This window comes from Parambassis ranga, chromosome 19 (genome assembly GCF_900634625.1).
Source record: "Parambassis ranga chromosome 19, fParRan2.1, whole genome shotgun sequence".
Classification (NCBI taxonomy): domain Eukaryota; kingdom Metazoa; phylum Chordata; class Actinopteri; family Ambassidae; genus Parambassis; species Parambassis ranga.
The window spans coordinates 20,973,545-20,996,073 of record NC_041039.1 but is presented as its reverse complement, the minus strand read 5'-3'; the positions used below and the strand labels follow the sequence as shown (position 1 = coordinate 20,996,073).

At 41.8% G+C, this 22,529-nt stretch overlaps 1 protein-coding gene across 4 annotated transcripts in view; it reads right to left on the bottom strand.

The window, feature by feature from the left end:
* Nucleotides 1–10,502, bottom strand: part of LOC114452343 (pleckstrin homology domain-containing family A member 7-like) — a 96,118-nt gene extending 85,616 nt beyond the window's left edge. For all 4 annotated transcript variants that reach the window (XM_028431602.1, XM_028431603.1, XM_028431607.1 and 1 more), the window contains exons 1-3: nt 10,350–10,502; nt 10,126–10,202; nt 9,896–9,953 (exon numbers count right to left, since the gene is read on the bottom strand). In XM_028431602.1, coding sequence (XP_028287403.1) covers nt 9,896–9,953; nt 10,126–10,202; nt 10,350–10,432 — 218 coding nt within the window. In that variant the 5' untranslated portion in view covers nt 10,433–10,502. The remainder of the gene's footprint in view (nt 1–9,895; nt 9,954–10,125; nt 10,203–10,349) is intronic.
* Nucleotides 10,503–22,529: the final 12,027 nt, after the last annotated feature.

Below are 22,529 nucleotides of genomic sequence, written 5' to 3'. Positions count from 1 at the left end.
TTGTGCTCAGATCTCTGTGAGGGTCTGTGGATTAATACTACAGCCTCCAGGCAAGGTTAAATATTCAAGACATCCATTTCCAGACGAACTTCAAAGATAGTATTGAGCACACATACACAAACGCATGTGGCGTACTGAAATGACCCTAAGGAGTGATCTTTGTATACTTAACACTGAGGAGGAGGAGGAGGAGGAGGAGGAGGAAGACAAGAGGATAAGCAGCAAATAGCAGAAAGCTGTGATGGAACAGATGCACAGGTAGGACCATCTAGTAGCCAAAACAGAGTGTTTAGCACCTGAAATGTGCCTCAAGAGCTTCTTCATATGCATCTTGGCACCACCTGAGCCCACCTAAAAGGCAAAGAGGTGGAGCAAGAATTCAGGTGAGGTAGCTTTGCAATCTGTCGCTCAGAGCAGTCATATGCTCAATTACAGCAACAGGCAAGATATTAGAGCTGGGCAATAAATCAAAAATATATCGAAACCGACATTTATGCCCAGTAACCAATGCAATGCAACGCGTGGTGATTAATCGTGTGTTTTGTGGCGCAGCAGGATTATCAGTGGCTTGGGAGCAAGAGGTCCAGGTTCGAACCTGTGTCCTGAGACATGGAAGCCTCAAGCTGAGGATGAGCACTTCAATGTTAGCTCCATTTCTAAGGTGATGAGAGCCAATAATAGACTGTGTAAATACATGCTCTCCCCAAACAAACACTAAAACATTACAGTAATTTCACTGCAGTGGGTCTTAAAGTCCACACTTCCAACTGTCTCTTTAGACATGTTCTTTAGACATAGGGTGGCTGTGGGTCAAGTGGTAGAGTGGTTGGTTCGATCCCCCGCCCTGGCTGCAGGCCAATGTGTCCTTGGGCAAGACACTTAACCCTAAGTTGCTCCCTCTACCACTGGTGTGTAAACCTGTGTGTGTGTGCTTGTGTGCGCAAAAGTGGTAAATGTGAAGTAGTGTGAAGTGCTTTGAGAACCCGAGTAGGTAGAAAAGTGCTATATAAGTACAGACCATTTACCATATTCCAAAACACCACATCTGTTTTGATCTGCTAGATGGTTACATTTCTGCTGACAGAACATATTTTTGTTTTGCCCAATGTCGTCCAATGATGGGACCACTATAGCCACATAAAACTGTCTTGGTAAGCAGGTTTGAGGCATTAAAAGAGCAAATCATCTCAAACACACAAATTCATAACGTTAAACCAAGCCGCAAGCCTGTGTGCAATTCACACCACAGCCACTAGGGGCTGGCTCCGACAGTGAGTCAATCCACATAAGACTCAACTTTAAACATGTTTACAGCCTGGTAGGAAAGACTGATTCTAGTCTCTGTTGACGAGTTTCCTGATGAGTTTGAATGACAGGTGGCTGCCAAACAACTTAGTGCAAACATCCTGCTTCCGCGACTAGCCGGCTACCTCAACTCCACTCACACTCTACCTCTTTGTCCATATTTGGAGCTTTGGTGGACTGTAAGCTGCAAACATGACAATCGGAGCCCTCAGAAACCAACGGGGGACGTCATGGAAGTTTCAGCCACATTTTTGTGGCATTAAATACTCACACAGAGACTGAAATATCAACCTCACGTTATGCTTTCCTGGTGAGGATGGGCAGGTCTGATCACTTCACTTTTGTTACAGTTGGTTGTAAACAGAGCTGTGACAAAGCAAATGTCTTCTGCTGGCAGTAGGTTTCCCTTATATTTACTGATGTGCTTTCATGCATTGTTGTTTAAAGAGATGTGTCATTCAAACTCACATAAATAACAGTTAAATAAATAAAAGTAAACCTCTTAATTATTTTTTAAAGCATAGCTGAGATGAGCCTTTCATCTTAGTCAGTTTCTCTTCAATCTGAGTTTTTCTAGTATTGAACCAGTGAAAGAAGAGTGAGCGCACACACACACACACCGAGCTTTTGATAAATCATTAGCCAGTGGAGATGCTGACGGAGTCTCTGTGGGGTTTCAGTATGAATATAGTGAGTCAGGCATAAACATTGACTCACGGCTCTCATCATGTCTCACCTACAATGAACGTCCTTGTTTTTTTTTCAGTAACTTGGGAGTTTTATACCAGAAAATCTGATTGATCTGAGCGAGGGGATTGCTTGAGTCGTTTTTCAATGTTAACATGAAAACTTGATGATACATTTTCAACATATGTCAACAACAGCATATATGGTGACACCGTCTGTAATACTAAAACATAGAAAAAGAGCACGGCTGACCAAATTCCCCCCTTAACATCAAGAGAGTGAAAAAAGTAACAGAGAAGCTGCCTCAGCAGATCTCTTGGGAAGGTTCCTGCATCTGATAAAAACGTACTCATCTTATTTTCAAAGTCATACACGACACAGAAAAAGCTCTCCTCTTCCAACTACTCTCTCTCTCTCACCTTCTGGGGGAAGCAAACATCAAATATTCCCCCAAACTCAGGAGCCAACATTCCTGCACAGGGTGTTTTTGGCTTTACACAGACCAAAGAGACGTTAAAGTATTTTATCAATCCATAATAGGTTCACTAAGTATCTGGCATGCTAACGATGCAGCTAGTGCCTCTGAAAATCAACAAGCAGGTCAAAAATATTGAAATCTGGCTTTTGCCATAGGGTAAACCAATGACCCGAGAGCCAGAAGGGGAGTGAGGAAATGATTTACCTCTCACACCTCTGGATGTTACTAATTTACCCTCACATTTACCCGTGGGTGAGTCAAAAGAGGCACGCTAAAAAAACACAAACATAAGTCTGCCGTATGTTACAAAAAAGTCTTTTGTCGAGGAGCAGATGTTAGAAACAAATATCTGTAGGCAAGACCACCGAATATGGAACACAGCAAGTGAAGAAAACATCAGATATGAGTGCTGTCCTTGGGCTGACATTTCCGAGGAACAATCTTTAACTTTCCTGCTGTTCCAAAAGCAAACACAGAAACTGGTTAGCACCTTCAACCAATGAAAACAACAAGGAAGCTGTTGTTGACAAAGCCTTCTCTTCCAGCCTTTATTTGTCTGCCAGGGAACTGTTGGTTCTTTGGTTTAGCCGTGGCTCCACAGCAAAACAAAGCCTCTTTTTCATTTAGAAACAAAGAGCGCTAGACGGCGAGCACAAACCAACCCTATGTACTTCAGACTTCAGTGTGATTCATCACTTTATCAGCCACATGGCATAGATTTTCCATCACGATCTATCAAGAATATGCTTTTGCTTTCCTGTGAATTATTACCCGTTATGTGTGGTTGTCCTTCCGGTAAGAGCACATAACATCAGGGCAGCCATTCAGGTGCAGCAAGGCTCCCTCTGTGTCTATTTTTAGGGTGCATTCAGTGTTGTATTCACCTGGTGCTCAAGCGCCTTTCAATTAAAAAAATAAAGATGTGACACATGAAAAAAACTGTTCTATTTAATACATCCCCCAGCTTACATCCAGTGTATACCATCTTTCCAAGGACGCAGGAATATTTTCTGCTATGACTCATCCCTGTACTTTGAATTCTTCTGGTTGTTTATGATATAATAATTCGAGGTCATCGTAGAGTGCAGTGGGAGAGTAGGAAGTGCATTCTCCTAATGGATATGCTGTTTTGTCTTTGGTTTGAAGGTGTTGCTGAATGTCAGCGTACATACTGCTGACAAAAAAAAAACCTGTACCTGCTCAGCAAACCTTTTGAAGGTTCAACAAACTCAACATTATGAGACAAAAAACGACTCCAGTAAGACTTGATGGTATCTACAGACAGTATGTACAGAGCCTTAAAGGGTTTTAAGGGTCTTGCAGGGACATACTCCTGACATTATTGTAAGCTGCTTTGAGATAAGCTTCTTTGTCACGGCTCTGTGATAATATCATTGTGCTTACGCTGCCAATCATGCAGCGCTCAAATCACTGCACAACCCTTTTTTTAAGTTATCTGCAAAGAGCACGGCCTGCACAACACCACAGAGCCCAAAGTCACTCACTGTCACTGTCACCAAACTTTTGAGTTACAACAATACAACAATCACTGAAGTTGTCAGAAATATTTTTTCATAGTGTATTAGCTATGTCCTCCAGTATTTCAGGAGAGTCTAACAACACACCATGCACTGACTGAGCCATAAACCTCCTTTATAATGGTGGTATAGAGGCGGGATGAGACAGAAAACTCATTTTCTTTGAAGATAAAGAACGCCACAAAGATTCTGTCAGTTTTTGCAATCCATTTCATCATATGGAAACATGATTGCTTTTTCTTCTGGGACTTTAATGACAATAAATGAACTTTGCCTGTTGTCATGGAGACGGCTCAGGTGTCATCACATAACCAAAGTTTGGTTTAGTCTTTAGTTGTGTGATAAGAAGGAAACCGCCTTTGTTCAAAGACAGAGTTTATAATCAGATGTCAGTAGCCTCCTTTGGACCATGAGTAAGGTTGGTTTATGTATTTGTAACATTCTATTTTTGTAGAAATCTAGGGTCCCATATGTCAGATTTGTGAAACTAATTTATTCCCTAATCAGGAAATAGACAGCTTCACATTGGGCCAAGTGAAATGGCTACAAATGAGACATTAAAATAATCTGTGAAAATGAGCTGCAGCTGTCTCTCTGTAATTGTGCATTTTTGTTCCCCATGTATGTGAACTGTACTTTGCATTTTGCATTAACCTGAGACACATCACACAAATTGCTTCAAAATGCTGGCTGTGATGAAAGTCTGAAACATGTGATTAAATCTTAATGATCTGTTTTAGTCTATAAACTAAAAAGTACACCAAAACTATGGCTCAGAAAAAAAAAAGTTAATTCTATCAGGCTAAAAATGACAAATGTTTGTTTTTCTTGCTTTATAAATATCTTAGTAAAGTTTTTATAGTTGACCAAACTCTATAATAAAGTGTGCTGACTAGTTTCCTCCTTTCTGCTAGATTAGTAGAGGTTCAGGCTAATAACTGCGGCCAGCTGTCCTCTGCTACCCAGCAGGCATCTCTCAGATCAGCTCTCTCACTTTTTTAATTTCGCCATGAGTAATTGTGTGTGTGTAATTCTCTATGTCTACCCTCCCTTCCTTCTTTCAATCCTCCTCAGGGAAGCTATAGTCTTGAAGACATGAGGTTTATCCATCCTTGGACCTGATCGGCTCTGCTGCCCACCTCCCTGTTCCAGGAGCCCCCTGCTGGGAGTGGCCTCCGCAGAGAGTAAAACACATGATGTCTAAATGTATGAACATCGCTGCAAGTGTGAGCAAACACAAGGCAGAAAGTCAGAACAAACTTAAACAGAAACATCTCGGGACAGGCATGTGAGAGTGGATGTAGCCTGCAGAGGAGGAAGTCGTCAAACAACCCAAACGCATACTTACATCCCACTTGTCCATGGGAGGAGGGGGGGGGGGGCATAAGAGGGGATTATTAAAGCAAGCCCAGGCAGAAAACAACTGAATGTGACCGTGGGGACGAACAGGAATGACGAACCAAGCAAACAGCCAGAGGCAGACAAACAGTCTGGCGGCTGATGCTGCTTGTGCGTCTAACACTGAGCTCTTCAACCGTTCTGGGAGTTCACTGCCACAGATGTGCATTGAAGATGATCACTGTCTTGAATCATCTTGGTGACAGAAGTAAACATATCCATGCTGTGACTCAGAAATTAGACTTGCATGGCACAGTAAGCAACCAGTCACCAAGCTGGATACATGTATTACGCAACAGTGTGCTGCCATGGTGTGTTCGGAACTAGTTCATACATGGAGCAGACGTTTTTCAAACTGGCTAGAAGGCATTGGGGGCCTTAGTTATACATGCAAAACTGCTACGTAAATAATTCAACAACAGAGCTAGACGTCTAAATTCTGTGCGCTCCCTCACCTCCACAAACCTGAGAGCTGATGAGTATCATCATCACCTCAACTGAAATGATTCCTCTTACATCACACATGAATACATCTTTCTAAGTTGGTCTTCTGATACGTTCTTACCTATTATGACATGATAAAGTCATTGGAAAAGAACAGATTCATGTAACAGTAGAAAAGCAACAGAATAAGAAAAACTCCAAAACGTCTTCTTTTCTCAGAATAAGCCAATACCCAGAACTCGGTGAGTGCTTGAACACAATGAAAAACACACAGAGCCACAGAGGGAGCCGTGTTGTTCTTTTTTTATGCCAGTAATAAAAACTTGAAAAACATTTTTCGGATAGAAGAGGCTCCAGCGGTGGAGCCCTGGGGGGGGCTGTTACATAAACATGGCCTCTAGATAAATAGTCAGCCTCTGACGTGAAAAGGATATTGGATGTCAAGGTTGTTATTATTACTTCATCTTGTTATTCCTGTTCAAGAAATACCATCCATAAAGCCAATTAAAAGTTTAGAGAGGGAGACAGGAAATAAATAAATGTCCAACTGAGTGCATGGGGAAGAAGTCTACCTGCACACCTGAGGTCAGGCCATATAAAAGAAGCCCTGAAATCCATTTAGCTCCATGTAGATTCTTGTTAGAGACTTGTTGCTAACAACACCACTTGTCTGCCCGCTCCTGTGTCGCAGAATTGTGACGCCTGTCACCTTTGACTGACGCAAAAGTCGGATATGCCGCATAGCCGTTCAAACTGAGGTCGCACTGCAAAAAAATCGGACACGTATCTGATTTAGGACCACATATGAAAGTGGCCTGGGTCGGATATAAAAAAAAAAAAATCAGAATTGAGCTGTTCAGACTGTCATGACCATATCAGATACAGGTCACATTCGTGCAAAAAAAAAATCGGATTTGGGTCACTTTAGCCTGCAGTCTGAACGTAGCCTTAGAACTTCACTGTGAAAAATGGTGTGCATGATGAGACTCTAAATCTGCCTTCACACTCGTCTGCTGAATTCAATACTAAAATGAGTCAATCAAGTATGATTTATGACATCCGCCTCCTTTGGAAGCCAACATTGGTTCAGATGTCAAATATTCAATCAAGCAGATCACGCTATAAACCAACAAAGACCAAGTCAATAGTTTCCTCCACTGCATGTGTCAACTTTCTACTATATAATAATGGTTTTCTGACGTTCACGGGTATAAAGGCCACCAAAAACTCACAAATGGACGTAGACAGGTAGATGGTGGCTGCCTGTCCTCTCTAGGACAATTTAACATGTGGTCAATATTTCTGTCTGTGAAATGTGCATATTTCTCCAGCAGCATTTGTATGTCTTCATGAGGGCAAGGACTCATGAGGACTGAGCTGAAAGAAGGATAATCTTTACCAAACCTCTTACCTTGCTTTTTAATGCCTCAACTCAAACCACTGGTATAAACAAAACGGCATGCAGTGTCAAAGAGGGACTTGGATCCCAGACTCCCAGGCGAAAGGGTCTATTTGTATGCCTTCCTGTCCAAAACCTGCGAAGTTTTACAGCTGTATTGATCCCACGAATGGATGTCATCTAAAAGTATTTTGCACTTTATCTTATACTTGATTCAAACAGACCCTTTTGCAACATTAAACTCATTTTTACAAGGCAAACGGCTCCCATACACAACAAGCTTCTCTGCCATTCACAACCCGGACAACATATTTTTAGCATGCACCATGATTTTCTCTTTAAATTATCCATACATTATGATGTTACATAGCGTGATTTCACGTTGTCATTCCCTGACCTCCGTGAGACGGTGCAGCAACAATGTCTACCTAAAGCATCAAGGCTGAAAATTATACTATACTTTCGGGCAGAATTAAGATGCTCCACAGCTTCCAAGCTAACTTCATTACTGACACAAATGACAGTTGTGAGTGTGACATAAATGAAAGGTTTCATTTAGACAAAAAAAAACACCAGAGATTCAAAATCACAGTAATTGCTAGTTGCATGCATTTCAATGGTTCCATTCAAGATTCATTTTTGAGAGTGCTGGCAAAAAAAAGACACTGAATCAGACATCACTTGACGGCACATCAGAAGCAGATTCAGAAAAAATTTAATTAAAGCCTCAGACAACGTGATGTTTTTCAGTAACGTTGAATTAGCGCAGTATTTACTCCAAAACGGCAAAAGGAAACCATCAAAAGCAACAAAACCGACCCTTGCTCTCTGTTATCTGTTCTGACACTTAAAACTCCCAGTCAGCACAATGGCTCTGTTCAGAGGAACCATAAAACACTAAATCCTAAGCACCGAGGACTGTGTTTTAAAGATTACTGAGCAACAGAGTGGCCAATGACTAATCTAACAAGTCAAAACGCTTATTGTCCAAGTGCCTTAATATACTGCGAAACAACCAAATTATACAACAAAACAGCACCACAAGAGAAAAAAACATGGATGCAGATGACACGGTGGTTTAATTTTAAAGGACCGGCATATAGGACATAGTGACACCTACTGGTGAGGTTGCAGGTTGCAGCCACGTGCTTCACTAGAGTTAAGTTTGTCTGGTGTTTGCTGCTGAAAAAAACAAGACAATCCAGGTTCTTTGGGGGACCACTTGAGGCACCGAACCCGAGTCAAACCTCCATGGAAACATGGTCACAGTCACAGTGGATTAGGACAAATTTAATGAAACATGTCTCTTCCAAGTTACAGTTGATTACACACTAAATGTTGCACATTGTTGTATCAGGTCCTGATTTAAAGTCCTAAATGTTGTTCAAATGTGCTGCTTTTAACTACCAAAATGTTTGAGAGCCGATTTTCTTCTTTCTTTCTTCTCAATAGCTGAATATATTTTTTTTTTAAGTCAACTTTGTCAGATTCATGAATGCATTCTGTTTGGTGGTTCAATTTTCTATCTATTTCACAGACAATAGACTCGACTGTGAAAAGCACAGCACATTAAAAAAAGATGTCTTCCCACATCAGCCGCAATGCAGCTTTATATGATATTTTACTTAAAATCAGGGTCAGAGAGATATGTCTGTTTTGTATACTGAGCATCTTGCCAACGCTTCATACATCAGAGAGGAAACAGCAAGATAAACTGCAGCCACACCAGCACAGCCACAAGACACTCAGCATTTTCAGCTATCTGATTTCATATAAAGCAAAAAAACAAAAAGAGCCTCTGACGTTGTTTGTGAACTTGTTTCACCACATTGTTGCTGGAAATTGCACTTTAAGGTCTCAAGGTGAATCTAGAGGAAAGCAGTAAACTAACACAGCATGGACATGAATGAGCTGATCAATACATCAAGAGCACAGAGAGCCATCAACAGCTAATGCACCAATTTCACATCATCTTCACCCCATCATAACACACACCGATTCATTACTTGTGTATTATTATCCCACCTTTATTTAACCCCTCAGCACTGAGATTCAACAGATCCGAACATTAAAATTGGAATTTTTAATGTGTTTAAAGGGTTAAAGATGTTTTGCCATATGACTATTTTATGTCAAATGTATTTTGTATGATGATTTAAAGCTAACAACAGGATTTATATAAAGGATTTTTGTTAATGCATACACGATTTTTATCAAAGATAAAGCTTATGTGATGATGAAAAGTTTGCTATTCCAATAAATCACTGTTCAATATCAAATCATTGAAGTTTTATCTCTAAAAAAAAAAACAATATAAATTTCCATTTTCTTCTGGAATTTGAGGTTGTATCACCTGAATCCCAAGTTAACAGCTGTATATAAGCTCACAGATGTGGAAGATTTTTATCAATGCATGATCAATATACCTAAATATAACACAAAGAGAGCTGATATCCCATCAGAAGGGTCAGTAAAGGGTCAGCAGGTTAGTTGCAGGTTGCTCCCCCTTTTAAATCCACACTGTTCCTGCGCTAATTAGACCTGCTAGTAGCTGGGAATTAGCGCCAGGAGCCATATTAATCTGCACGGTAACTTCAAGTAATGCGCAGCTAACGGAGACAGCCGCACTTTGTTTGAGGTACTTACTTTATGAAGTAACTGGCCCCTTCCACCGTAAAACCTTCCTCCCATCCCCGAGGTAGGTCTGAAATGAAACAACAGACCTGTTCGTGACACCTGAAAGTTAGTCCGGGTTAGCAGCGACGGCACACACACACACACACACACACACACACACACACAGTAAAGTAAACAAGAAGGCGATATAATGTGAACAGGTGTATCTGCCCTGCTGCAGAATTAGCATAGCTAGCTACCTGAGCGGATCATGTGTCCGGAGTTTACAGGTTCACCGGAGCGGGGATGGAGCCAGGTGGTGGTCCGGGTCTCATCGCTGCCGCCGCCGCCGCCGGAGACAGAGAGACAGTGGAGGGAAAAACACCTGTTACACCAACACCGGGAAGAAAACACCGGCAGACCCCTGCCAACTCCCGTTAAACCGGGAGAGACGTTGAAATAAAGCGCACATTATCCCACTCACTTGATGAAGAAGACCCTGCCGTCCCCGCAGACACCGTAAGACCAGTGTTCAGGTAAGGTGTCCCGCCCGAGAGGCGCCGCCATGATCCGGTCTGAAGTCCTATTTCATCTCATTCCCTCTCCATGGAGTCTCCCGGGAGCTCACTGATCACTGGCAGGGCCAGCGCTGCCTTCAGGGACTCCTCCGAAGCACGTACATACCAGCACCGCCAGCTAAACTCAGTTTAGCCACTTACAATGACAAAAATCATTTAATATAAATGCAGCAAAGCAGTATATCTACAGTGCTGTAAAGGCTGATACCACACGCTAAATTCAGTAAACTGTTTTTACTCTGCAAAGCATAATCCTGGGATATCAGCTTAGACTCCCACCTGTTGCACAGCCAGGTTACTTTTGTGGTTGCCAGTGTCAGTGTTTTCAGATTTCTGACATGTTCTTGAAGGCATCACAGCAGTAAGCTTTCACAGAGGGGAAAAAAATGCAAAAAATAAAAAGTGCTGCTTTGTCAGTGTTGTTCTCAGCAGAGGAATGAAAAAAAATGTGCTGATTTTCTGTAGAATATTTTCCAGCAGGGTATTAAGGTGATTTAGAGGCTGATTCTGAGATTAAAGACTTCAAGAACGTGAAAGAAAAACTTGATTTTTCTGCTTATAAGCTGATTGTCAGCCAAGACAGGATGCGGTTGGACACCTAGTTTTTTTTTTATATATATATAAAAGCTGCATTAGAAGAGTAGATGTGTTTTAATCATAGGTAGGTCTACATAGCTATTATAAAACCATGAACAGGGATTCATGAAGTAAGCAAAATCACTCCAGCACCACCACTGTACAATAAAAGTCCATCTACCATTGTCATGATCAAGTTAAAACACAGGATACTCTTATCAAGCACATAGACACAGCTGAGCAGAAACAGGAAATGACGTTACAGCGTGGCAGCTTAGTGCTTCCACAGCACAGTTGATGAGAACATCTTATTCCCCTGTTCACACTGGGGAAAAAAATCTGGCTAAAGCGGGATTTGGGCCTATCCAGATGTTTTTTTTCTGAGTGTGAACACCTCGAATCCGGCAGTATCCAGTTTGATTTCAATCTGGCTAGACCTAGTGGCGCCACCTAGTGGTTTGGAGGACAGCAAACACGCTGGATGAAGCCGGATTGAGTGCGGACCAAGCGGCAACCTTCGGGGCTCAAAGTTGAAGCCCATGCGGAAGTGTCAAAACTTGTAATTCATGCCGCAACAGCTGGGGGCTGGCTCCAAAAGCGAGTAATTTCCCATAGACTCCCATGTTAAAATGGCCGACTTCACAGCAGAAAAAACATGTTTACAGCCTGGTACAAAAAACCACTCTGGTCTCAGATGATAGGTTCTCTTCTAGTGTCGATTGTAGGGGGGGTGAATTTTTTTACAACTCACTCGTTTCAATGGTATTCGGACTTAAAATTACGCCTAATTATGGGCGTTGCCTCTTGAGTTTCCTGCTTCCACGATCGCCCGCCCCCCTAAACCCCGCTCGTGCTCCCCCTTTTTGTCCATATTTGGAGTTTTGGCGGACGTGACGCTGCCAACATGGCGGCGGTCATCAACGTCCTGGAACCTCCCACCGAGCCTCAAAACGGCTCTTCAGAAACAAACGGGTGACGTCACGGAAGCTCTGTCCATAGTTTTTACTGTCAATGGTGCGGACACAAGTGTGTGCTAGCCAGATTTGAAAATAGGTCTGAACGCATCCAGCTTAAAGGCTGTCTGGGCTCAATCCTACTCTAGCTGGAATGACTTTCTCCAGTGTGAAAGGGGCCTTAGTTAACTTTAGTCATGTGTGAACCTGGTGTGATGACAAGTCCATATTTTTTGGTTCCAGTTGTTATATTTCAGACATAAATATGATCAGAATCGTGGAAAAAGCTGTCGAATGACCGACCCCGCTGTATGCATTCCATTCAGCTGCTGGAATTTTCACCTCTCGACACAACAATATGTCTCTTATGAGGCAATATCACACTGTAAAATTGTCCCACTGGTGTGTCAGTGAGGCTCTGGTATTGTTATTGTTGGTTTTCCTCAGTGGCTCATTAAGATAAATAGGAGCCTCCGTCACCTGTCAGGCTCAGTTTGTTCTGAGTCGTCAGGAACTCTGAGCTCATTGGAATTTTTTTTTACTTCACATCCAGGAGACATGCAGTGGCGTGCTTAGGACAATATCCCGACACGTTTTTCACAGAGCCCTATTATTTTGAAATCCACACTAGGACCAGAAACCCTTCATCTGAGCTGTTGTTAAGTTCACAGTCAGCAGGAGCCTCCTGCCAAAAACAGTCATTTCTTAAAAGTGTAGAGGACACATAGGCTGAGCTGATGTTTATCACGATGCTCCTCCTGTAGCATGGAAAAATAAGAACTATGGTATTTTTACCAACAAAAGCATGTTGAACTTCCACTGACTGCTGGTAATGTAATCATTAGTAATTTTTCACTTCCAGCTAGAAAAGATTTGGTGTAATTTGTCTGTTTATTCACTTTTTTTTCCACATCTGGTGACTTATGAGTGCACGTGTTTCCTCTCTCCACCTAAAAGTCAACAAAACAAAAAAAATCCTGACAAGGTGGAGGGCAGGTAGAGGTCGGCACACACAGCTTTGCCAGTGAAAGCCGCAGGGATTTAAAAAAAACTTTTTTTACTATTCAGAGTGTGTAAAAAGATAAAGTGCTCACGGAGTAAAAAGAACAATGAAACACTTTTCCTGCCAGGTTATGATATCACTGCCAGTAAATCCATGCTAACAGCATGTGTGTGTGTGTGTGTGTGTGTGTGTCCCAGATCTGAACTTTAAGTCGGATTTGTGAAGCAGAGCATTTAAACACATCACAAAAATGCAAATATAATTCTTATACTTGAAAGCTGAGCAGAATAACAGCAACGAAAAAGTTTGGGAGATGCAACATCTGTTAACTATAGAACAAAAACTAGTATGGAATAAGAGAAGAAGAACAAACAGTCCAACAGTTTGTAAATAAAAACTACAATTAATACCTCAGGGGTCTGAAGATGCGGGCAGCACAGGTGGTCAGCACTGCCACCTCACTGCAAGAAGGTCCCTGGTTGAGTCTGGCTGGAGCCTCCCTGTGTGGATTGTATGTTCCCCTTATGCCTGTAATTTCCCGCTTCCCCTCCATACACCAAAGACGTGCTGTTAGGTTAAGTGGGGTCTCTAAATTGGCCCTAGGTGTGAGTGTGAATGATTGTTTGTCACTGTATGTTAGTCCAGTGATAGACCGGCTGCTGTTCCAGTCTGTACCCCATCTCTCATTCATCGACAGCTGGGTTAAGCACTCAGCATTCTACTCGACCAGCCATCAGCAGGAGGGCCCCCCCCCCTATGAGCTGGGTCCTGCTCAAGGTTTCTTCCTGTTTAAGGGAAGTTTTTCCTTTTTTCACATGGGGGGTCAGGCACTAGGTCTCTGTAAAGCGCCTAGAGACCATTCAATTGAGAAAACTGATTTGAATCGAATATGGATGTAAGGTAACCTTGAGTGTCTGGTGCTGATGAATAAAAGTCTGTGTGTGTCTGTGTGTGTCTGCATACAGGCAGCTCGGCAGACCGTAACTCAGGGTGTCCAGGGTTTGTGTCCCCCTGACACCACATGCTGTTTTGTTTTCACTTGGTGCTAAGATTAGTTTTCATCTGTGCTTGGGGTCAGACATGAAAAACTACTGGTTAAGGTTGGACATTAAAAAACAGAGTAAGGGTTAGGAAAGAAGAAGATCTTAAACTCATGAATTTATAATATTTTACATATTTATAAGGAAAAATTGTTCTTCGATCACCATTTTGCCATCACAGTAAGTCCCCACCCCCCATAAACACATCCTGGAGAACTATGTACACATATTGAATTATATGGTCTGCCATCAAACCAAAATAAAACCCTTAATGATGTCAGATGTACAGTGGTTCACCACTAACAGCCATTTACTGTACAGTCATTTTGTTTTTTTTTTAATGTAAACTTGGTGCAGCTTTAAATATGTCAATATCTATGCAGGGACATGAATAAGTGAATGGACGTAGACGTCTCCGTCTGATGAACTGAACTGATAGAGGTCCTGGATTCTGCACCATCTGGCTCTCTGACTCTTTCACTCCTTTAGGACAAGTGCACACAATCCTTAATACACAAAGAAATATGAAAATATACTTTATCTGACTGATTGCCACACTCACTTCCCCGCTGACTTCATTTCCTGGATTAGGGCTGCCTCAATTACTTTGAATTTCCCCAGTCGTATTGTGAATTTGTTGTCTCATCATGCTGACATTTTTATATTCTCAGCTGTGTTTGTCCTTCTTCTGATCGCTCGGCGTAATTTCACTTCAAAGAATGCCAGAAACAGCAGCGTGATTCCCACGCGCTCGGGCCGAGGCAAACATAAAGCTCTGCTTTGGATGATTTGTTGTTTATGTCTAATACATGAAAAAAATGGTTTTGTCTTTACACTGTACAAAACAATAGCTTTTTGTACAGCAGCAAGCTGCCAGCTGATGTGTTTATCTGCTTCTGCCTGTTGCTTCTCAGAGAGACTACGGCCACCAGGACATCAGTATCTCTGAGCTGCTAAAAGACACAAGAGAAAACAAAGAAAGCAAACACATGGAAACTAGAGACACGGAACTGGATTCAGGGAAGGGGGGGATTTTATCCTCCAGCTATGCAGTGCAAACACTGAGGGCCTCTCTCCACACAGAGCTGCCAGCAAAGGGACAACAATGCAGGTGTATGTCAAGGAGCAGCAGCCATTTTCTGTTGACGGAATTTTTGGCTCAGGAACAGTGATGAGGCATTGTGCACACAAGAAATTTGGTTTCACGTGCCAGTTCTGCCGGAATAAGATAGTTTTATTTTGATTTCGCCCCTTTGACAGCATCAAGGTCACTTGAAGCAGCAGCAGCAGCAAATACATACATACATTTTTAACACATCTGTGAGGTGAATGTAGAAACTGAGGTGAGGAAGAGGATGGATTTATTCTGAGGGCTGAGACGAATAAAGAGAGATTCATGAAGCGCCAATGCCAAAACAAACTTTATCAGAGCAGCTTCACTTTAAAGGTAGGGTAGGAGATTTCATTCTGATGCACTTTTTGTTAAATTAGTGTAACTTCTCTTTACGATTTGATAGCAACCAATTAGTTCGGCAGTTTCACATTATAACGAAGAATATTAATCATCTGTTGAAGCTATAAAACGCTAAAAACATCAGCCAATCCTCCGGGACGACGCTGCACCAGAGAGGTACGTGCATGATGGCCGAAGTCACAGACCGCAGCTCATCTTCAGGTAATGTGCGTCCATGTGATCGGAGGCGTGGCTTCGGGTTGAGCTCCGAGAGAAAGGGGCGTGTGTTTACTTTCGAAATCTGGCTGAGTTTTCAAAATCTCCTACCCTACCTTTAATGTTTAATACAAGCACAAATGCAAAGCTACTCAGTGCTGACCTTCAATGTAGGACCTGGATTTACAGTCCAGCCTGCAGACAAGAAGACAGATGTAAACCAGAAATAAGGCCTATGAAGGGAAGCCAACAAAAAGTGCAGTTCCTCAAGTGGCCACTGGGTGCTCGCATCACTAAAGCCTGGTCTATACTTCTGCATTGAAACGATGGAGTATCCCCTCAGATGTCGTGATGCTGTTGTGAATACTCTGAGGTTCTCTGCACCGGTTTCCTCGTCACGGTGCAATTCACACCTAGAGCAGTAGAGGGAGGCAGATTTCATTCTTTAAAGTCTCTCATTGGTTGTTTGGCTTTCGCCACTTTCAGTGAACAATGGCGACCGACAGAGAGCCTATCTTTGTTGTCCATAATCATGTCTGTAGTCAACAAGACATTCTTAAAAAAGGCTTTTAGTCCGAAATAGCGGAAATACATTGCTATTGCTACCAAGCCAACCAATCACAGCGCTTGCGGTCTGTGTCACAGTGTATTTAAATACACTCCAGCTTCAATTACGTTCTATATTTATTTAAACTTAATATATGAATTTATGTGGATTCTGCTCTCCAGCCCATTAGACTAAGGCACCCTATGGGTGATGTCACAGAAGATTCGTCCATCTTTTTTAACCGTCATGATGTAAAGACGCTGTAGTATGTGATCCACAGATGAGAAAGAACACTTCACCAGTGGCTTAAGGCCAAACCAGGGCTGATCAATCCTCACACACAAAGACCTGTATATTGTTCACACAACCTTGTCTGTAAAAGCTTAACTGTAAACGGGGGCACGGTTGTGCATGGGTTATCTCCGGGTACTTTCCCTCACATGTGTGGCAAGGTAGGTTAATTGGCCACTCTAAAGTGTGTGTGTTTGCCTCTCTCTCCTTTTTAGCCTGTCAGCCTTGCAATAGATGGCGACCTGTCCAGGGTGTACCCCCACCTCTCACCAGCTGGGACAGATGGAATAGCCTCCAGGCTTCCGGTGACCCTTAAGAAATGTTCGCCTGCAGGTGGCACCATGATGTCGTCACTAAAATGTGTTTAAAACAGTGTTCATCACATATTTTAGTGGTTACTTGTCTGATCAGCGAGAACTCTTTCCTCCTGATGAATGAATTCTGAAGAAATGCCTAATCCAACCTGTGTTTATTTAACAACAGCACACAGCCTGGTTTGGCTCGGAGCCCACAGCAAACCGAGCCTTCACATATAAAGATAAATGTGCACAAACCTTTGTGTCTTATGTAAATGTGCGGTGAATAATGCAAGGGGGGAGCTTGTAAGTTGTGTATCAGCCTGCAGGCCTGATGGAGCCTCACCCATCCTGCGCAGACATCCTAAATTTAAAACATGATTTCATGTCTTGAAGGTAACTCGTAGGTTTAGACTCAGTCAGACACAGAAGGGTTTCTACAGTAAGAAGTAGTCCTGAAACTGTTACTGAAGGGAATAAATATGTTTAACAGATAATCAGTAAAACATATCAAAGTGATCTGATGGCTAATTAAATAAATTAGAGTGAAAGCATCAAAGTGTGCTTTGAAGCTGACATTTTTTTCTCATCATGATACTTTTTTGGATTAACACACATTAGATATGTTCATTTTACCACAGACGTCTGTGGAGTGTGGGTAAAAGCTCCAGTAAAAGCTTGTAAATAAAGGTTTCTGCCACTTCACAGACATTTTTCCTATTGAGTATTGTTTTTAAAACAAAGAAACAAAGAATATAATAAGTCATATTAAATTATATAAATCAAGTCATTTTTATTTAAAAGCATCAGCAGCTGACCCAAAGGGCCCAATATGAAATAAAAGCAACAAAAACAACTGCAGGTGAACAGCAGAATATTTCTGTATTCATACTTCCGGTTCTTTTATGCCTCTTGAGTAGACTTACTGCTAAAGACAAAGCTTATAAAACTATCTGTAAACTGTGTGTGTTCCTCTGTCGCCCCCTGCTGGAGCTCACATGTATCTTGTTCATTTTTCTTCTTGGCACTATTTTGTTTTCTTATAGTGTGACTGACAACATAAATGACACTGACCCTGCTGTGATTTGTTTTTTTTACATGCTCTTAGCTTTAAAACACGATATATATAACTTCCTAGCATAGTACATTGGAAGCTTTTCTTGCCGACAACAAAAGGCTACAAGTCAAACAGAGGTTTTTCTTTTGTGTGTTCAGCTGCAGCCTCTTTGTGCGTCTTTGTGGTCTTACTTCATCTCTTTGGAGTCTGTTTGTGGTCATTTTGTGTCTTCCTCGCTCCATTGCTCTTACAATCGATCAGTTTAAGAGGCTGCAGCGCTCCCTGGATCTGTTCAGTAACCCCTTCATGTAGCTGAGGGACAGTCAGTATCACCCAGCTGTGGTAAATCACAGCAAACAACCCGGAGCTTTCAAAGAGAGTGAGAACACTTATTTATCTACAAACAGTGAGCCGGTCTTGGTTTGGTCGTTTTACTCTCTTGCTCATAAACAACAGCAGGTTTAACACGCTGCCATCCTTCCCCAGATCACCCAGGAAGCGTGTAAACAGGAGGCTCTGCAGTCATAAGCTCAGTTCTTCAGGAAGACAGCCACTCGAATACTGCTGCTCAGTCAGAAGACAGATCAGAGCAAGGAATCCCCCCAAAAGCAGATTAGTGGATTACAGAGAAATGATTGTTCAGTCTCAGTCTGCTGGTTGGACATGACTGCTGTTTACAACCTGTTCAGTGTCATGCATAGAGATGCAGTGATTAGTACACGGACCTATTACTCTTGAGTTTAATGAATCTGTTCATTAATCTTGGATGGAATTACAATTTAATTGTTTTGTAGGAAGGCCTGGAGGCGTAAAGATTGAAACAATGGCCATCAGCTCTAACTCATATTTGGGCTGTTTGTTGCATGACACACAGAGCAAACTGAAAAATCATCAAAAACGTACTTCAAAGAAAGAAAAAGTCACAGAAATGCTACATTTAACTCAGGCAGTCAAAACAACAGCATAACACAACAATAGAAAACATGGGACAGGTCAGAATCTCTACTGAAACGACACTCAGAGCGTAAAGAATGCAGGTGAATCAACAAGGTACAGGTGAGCCACATCAGGCAATCACAGACAGGAACAGGAAATGAAAAACTAAGGTGAGTGCTTTCACAATAAAACAGGAAGTAGTTAAAAAGTACAACAAAAACATGATATCATGATGGGGGGGGGGGGGGGGGGGTGACACATTTTTTGTTTCCCTGTAACAGCTGAAATCATGACACACACTGCACCCAGAATAAATAAATATTGCCTAAAGGAAATAAATTCATATCAATCAATAGCATCAAAAAATCAATAGTATGTACAGCAGATGTACTGAGTAATTAAACTGATGTAATAAATAGGAATAAACTGTAAGAGAGCAACAATATCATCAGCTCTCCACCAGAAAATCCATCAATTCCTAATAACTGAGGCCTCATCAAGTGTTGTTTCTTAATTCGGCCACATGAGGGCAGCACAGCTGCATGTTGCTTTGTGCCTAAACTGTTTTTTCCCCCTCAGCCACACAGATTACAGTGGATGCTCATATATGGTCAACATGAAAGGAAGTTCCAAAAATAAACATGTCTGACAGCAAATGGGGAAACTACTATTTATTTACTCAGATAATAAGAAAGAGAGGGACAAAAAGTGAGCTTTCATTATGTCAATAAGACATGAAGACACTCACTTTAAGGGGACATCTCTTCCTTATGGGGACAAAGTGTAAGTTCCTATGATATAAAAGATAAAAACATGGTCAAATTATTAGTAACTATGGTTGATGTATCCAGGATATCCAGTATAATGACCTATGAAGTCATAGATATGCTGGACTGGGTGTGTGTGGGTGTGTAACTGCAGCCCTGACAAAGGAAGTAAATCTCTTTACATACTTTTGAATCACCTGCTGTTTCACAGTTTAGGTGACATTTTAACATAAGTTGTAAAGTTGACACACATGTGCACACACACACCAGCTGTAAAACAGTCAGCTGTAGTTTGATGGAAAGCCAGCTGGCTCTGCCTCATTTCGCTTTTGTGTGTGTGTGTTGTGTCACGTACCAGATGAGAGTTGTGTCCCCCTAGTGGTGCGAATGAAACACTACAGCTGCTCATATTATCAGCTTGAAACATGCACTGAGCTGTCTGGGTGTTGGTCAGACACACTAATCTACATGAGTATATGTTGGGAGTGTTTACCACATGCTGCGTGCTGCTGTCTGACTAAGCAGGGAATTTTTCAGAAGGATAATGACAGTGAGCACTTCTGTAATTGTTGTTTTTTATTCATTTAAAATAAAAGGAACCTGTACTTTATTTGTCTGAGTGCTTCAGGAGTGTTCAGGAGGGCTCAGAAAAAGAACACTGAGCGACACACAAATGTTTTAAAGTAATTCAAAATGTCAAAAAAATGCATAAATTACCAGAAGAAAACCATTTGAAAACAGGCCGTGTCCATGTTGCAGAGCCGTGCAGCGTCGGGGAATATTCCTGGTTTATGTAAAGTTGGTGGCTTTTTGCATGTCATGTCTGTACGAGCTGGTGCCAGACACAATGGCTGGTAGGTTGCATCATCAGCTAATTGTGACCCAAGAGATCCCCCTCTCTGGCAGCTGAGTTGGAGGGGTAACCACACGTGTGTGTGTGTGTGTGTGTAACCAAAAACCCACTGCCTCTGCTGTTGCTGCTGCTTCCACTGCTGCTGCAATCACCTGCAATCCTTTCAACGCCTCGCCACTCCTGCTGGTTGCCAAGAGACAGGGTCGCCTAGGCCACAGAGCTAATGATGCTGGGAGAGGATGAGGAGGAGAGAGATGGAGACAAAGAGGAGTGGGTTCAAGAAGAAAAAGAAGAAGAAGAAGAAGAAGAAGAAACAGGGAATGTTTGCCCCCGTTAGCCGCCTGTGGCTTGCTGTAGTGACTTGTGAACCCACAGCTGTTCACTCAGTGTAAGCAAAGTGTGGATAAAAGTGCTGACAGGAAGATCAGACTGACGCCACCAACATCCTGCATGAAAACAGATAAAAAACAGACATGAGCGTGTTTCCATTAATGCCAACAGGTCAGCTTCTACTACTATTCAATGATTTGTAACTTAAAAAAAGCACATTTCGATAGCTGTAAATGACACATTTGCAACAAAAGCTGGGTGAAAAATAAATAAATATTTTTTTTTTGGGGACATTTTTTGTGTATGTCAGTTTATTTTTTATATAGAACGTCTGATTTGGATTATTCTCAATTTAATTAAATGAAATTAAGAGTTCTGTACAGACTTTGTTTGCTTAATTAGTCATATATATTCTTTAAAATATAAGTTAATTAATAACTATAAGGAAATTTAAAAGGAAAACCTAAAGGTAAAATATGTATGCAATTTAATTTAGTCAAATCTTTGTTTGGCTGACATGTTGGGGTGAATCTAGGGAATTTAAGGATAGGCAAAAATAAGCTAGATGCTTCAGCCTATTCCCTTTTTTGGTTTTGAGGTGAATTGTGTAATTGTATTTTGTAATTAGATTGTATTGAAAAAAACAAAAAAATTATTCATTCATATAGACTTATTTCTGATGTTCCAAGTCATTAATATTTAAAAAAAAATCAACATAAAAAATACTCTGACACCATTTTCAAACCCCTAACCTCAAAAAACCTTAATTTTCCTGTGTGAGACCAGCAGGTGGTGAATCCCATGCACAACATGAGGGAGGGCGGTGCGACAACATCAGCAGACGACCTACGGCTGGGTTGACACAGCAACAGTGTCAGCGATTGCTCACCTTTGCACCATGCTGTGTATGTGTGTGTGTGTGTGTGTGTGTTGGAGGGAGGGGGGAACCTGCTAATTGATTTCATCCCCCAGGAAAGTCATTTCATCATACTTGGTGTTTTTAACCCTTATCTTACGACAGCCTTACAGCAGTTAGTCTGCACAGAGACGAGCTGCCCTCTGGGGAAATTATAGGCTCCTGAGTAGAGAGTGAGCGAGAGAGAGAGAGAGAGAGAGAGAGAGAGAGAGAGAGAGAGAGAGGGACAATGTGGATGAGAAGGAAGTGATGAAGGTGCTGCAAGATATTACACAGAGATGGGTTAGAGTGGAAAGCAAAGAATATTTTCCAGGATTGTTTTGTTGATGGTTTGGGGACATTTAAATGGATCCATTTGATATTTCACACACAGGAGGGAGAAAACAACACACACAATAACACACACTGTAAAAAAAAACCAGGAAGCAAACATTTGCTTTTCATATATGTGGGCTAAATCTGATGTATGTGTTCAACCTATTCTAGGAGTGAAGACAGTCAGACATCAGGCTGTGAAATCTCCTCTGGCTCTATGACACAATGACATCTCAGTGAGTACGTGTGAAGCATTGAAATCAGATGGAAGATACAGCGTGTAAAGTGCCAACACATCATCTGAAGACATGCAGTTACCTTTGTCTCTGCTCAGCAGCACACTATGGGTGTGTCAACAACTGGGTGAGAGGTTAAACTGATTTGTTTGACTGCAGTGGAGCCTGTGTGTCCCTACACATGTGTGAACTTCTCCCAGTTTAACCTTAATTTACTGAAATATCTGTCCTGTGTGTGTTGTTACTGCCACCAGGAAGTGAGGTTTTCCCCAACACTCACAACAAAAAACAAAACAAACAG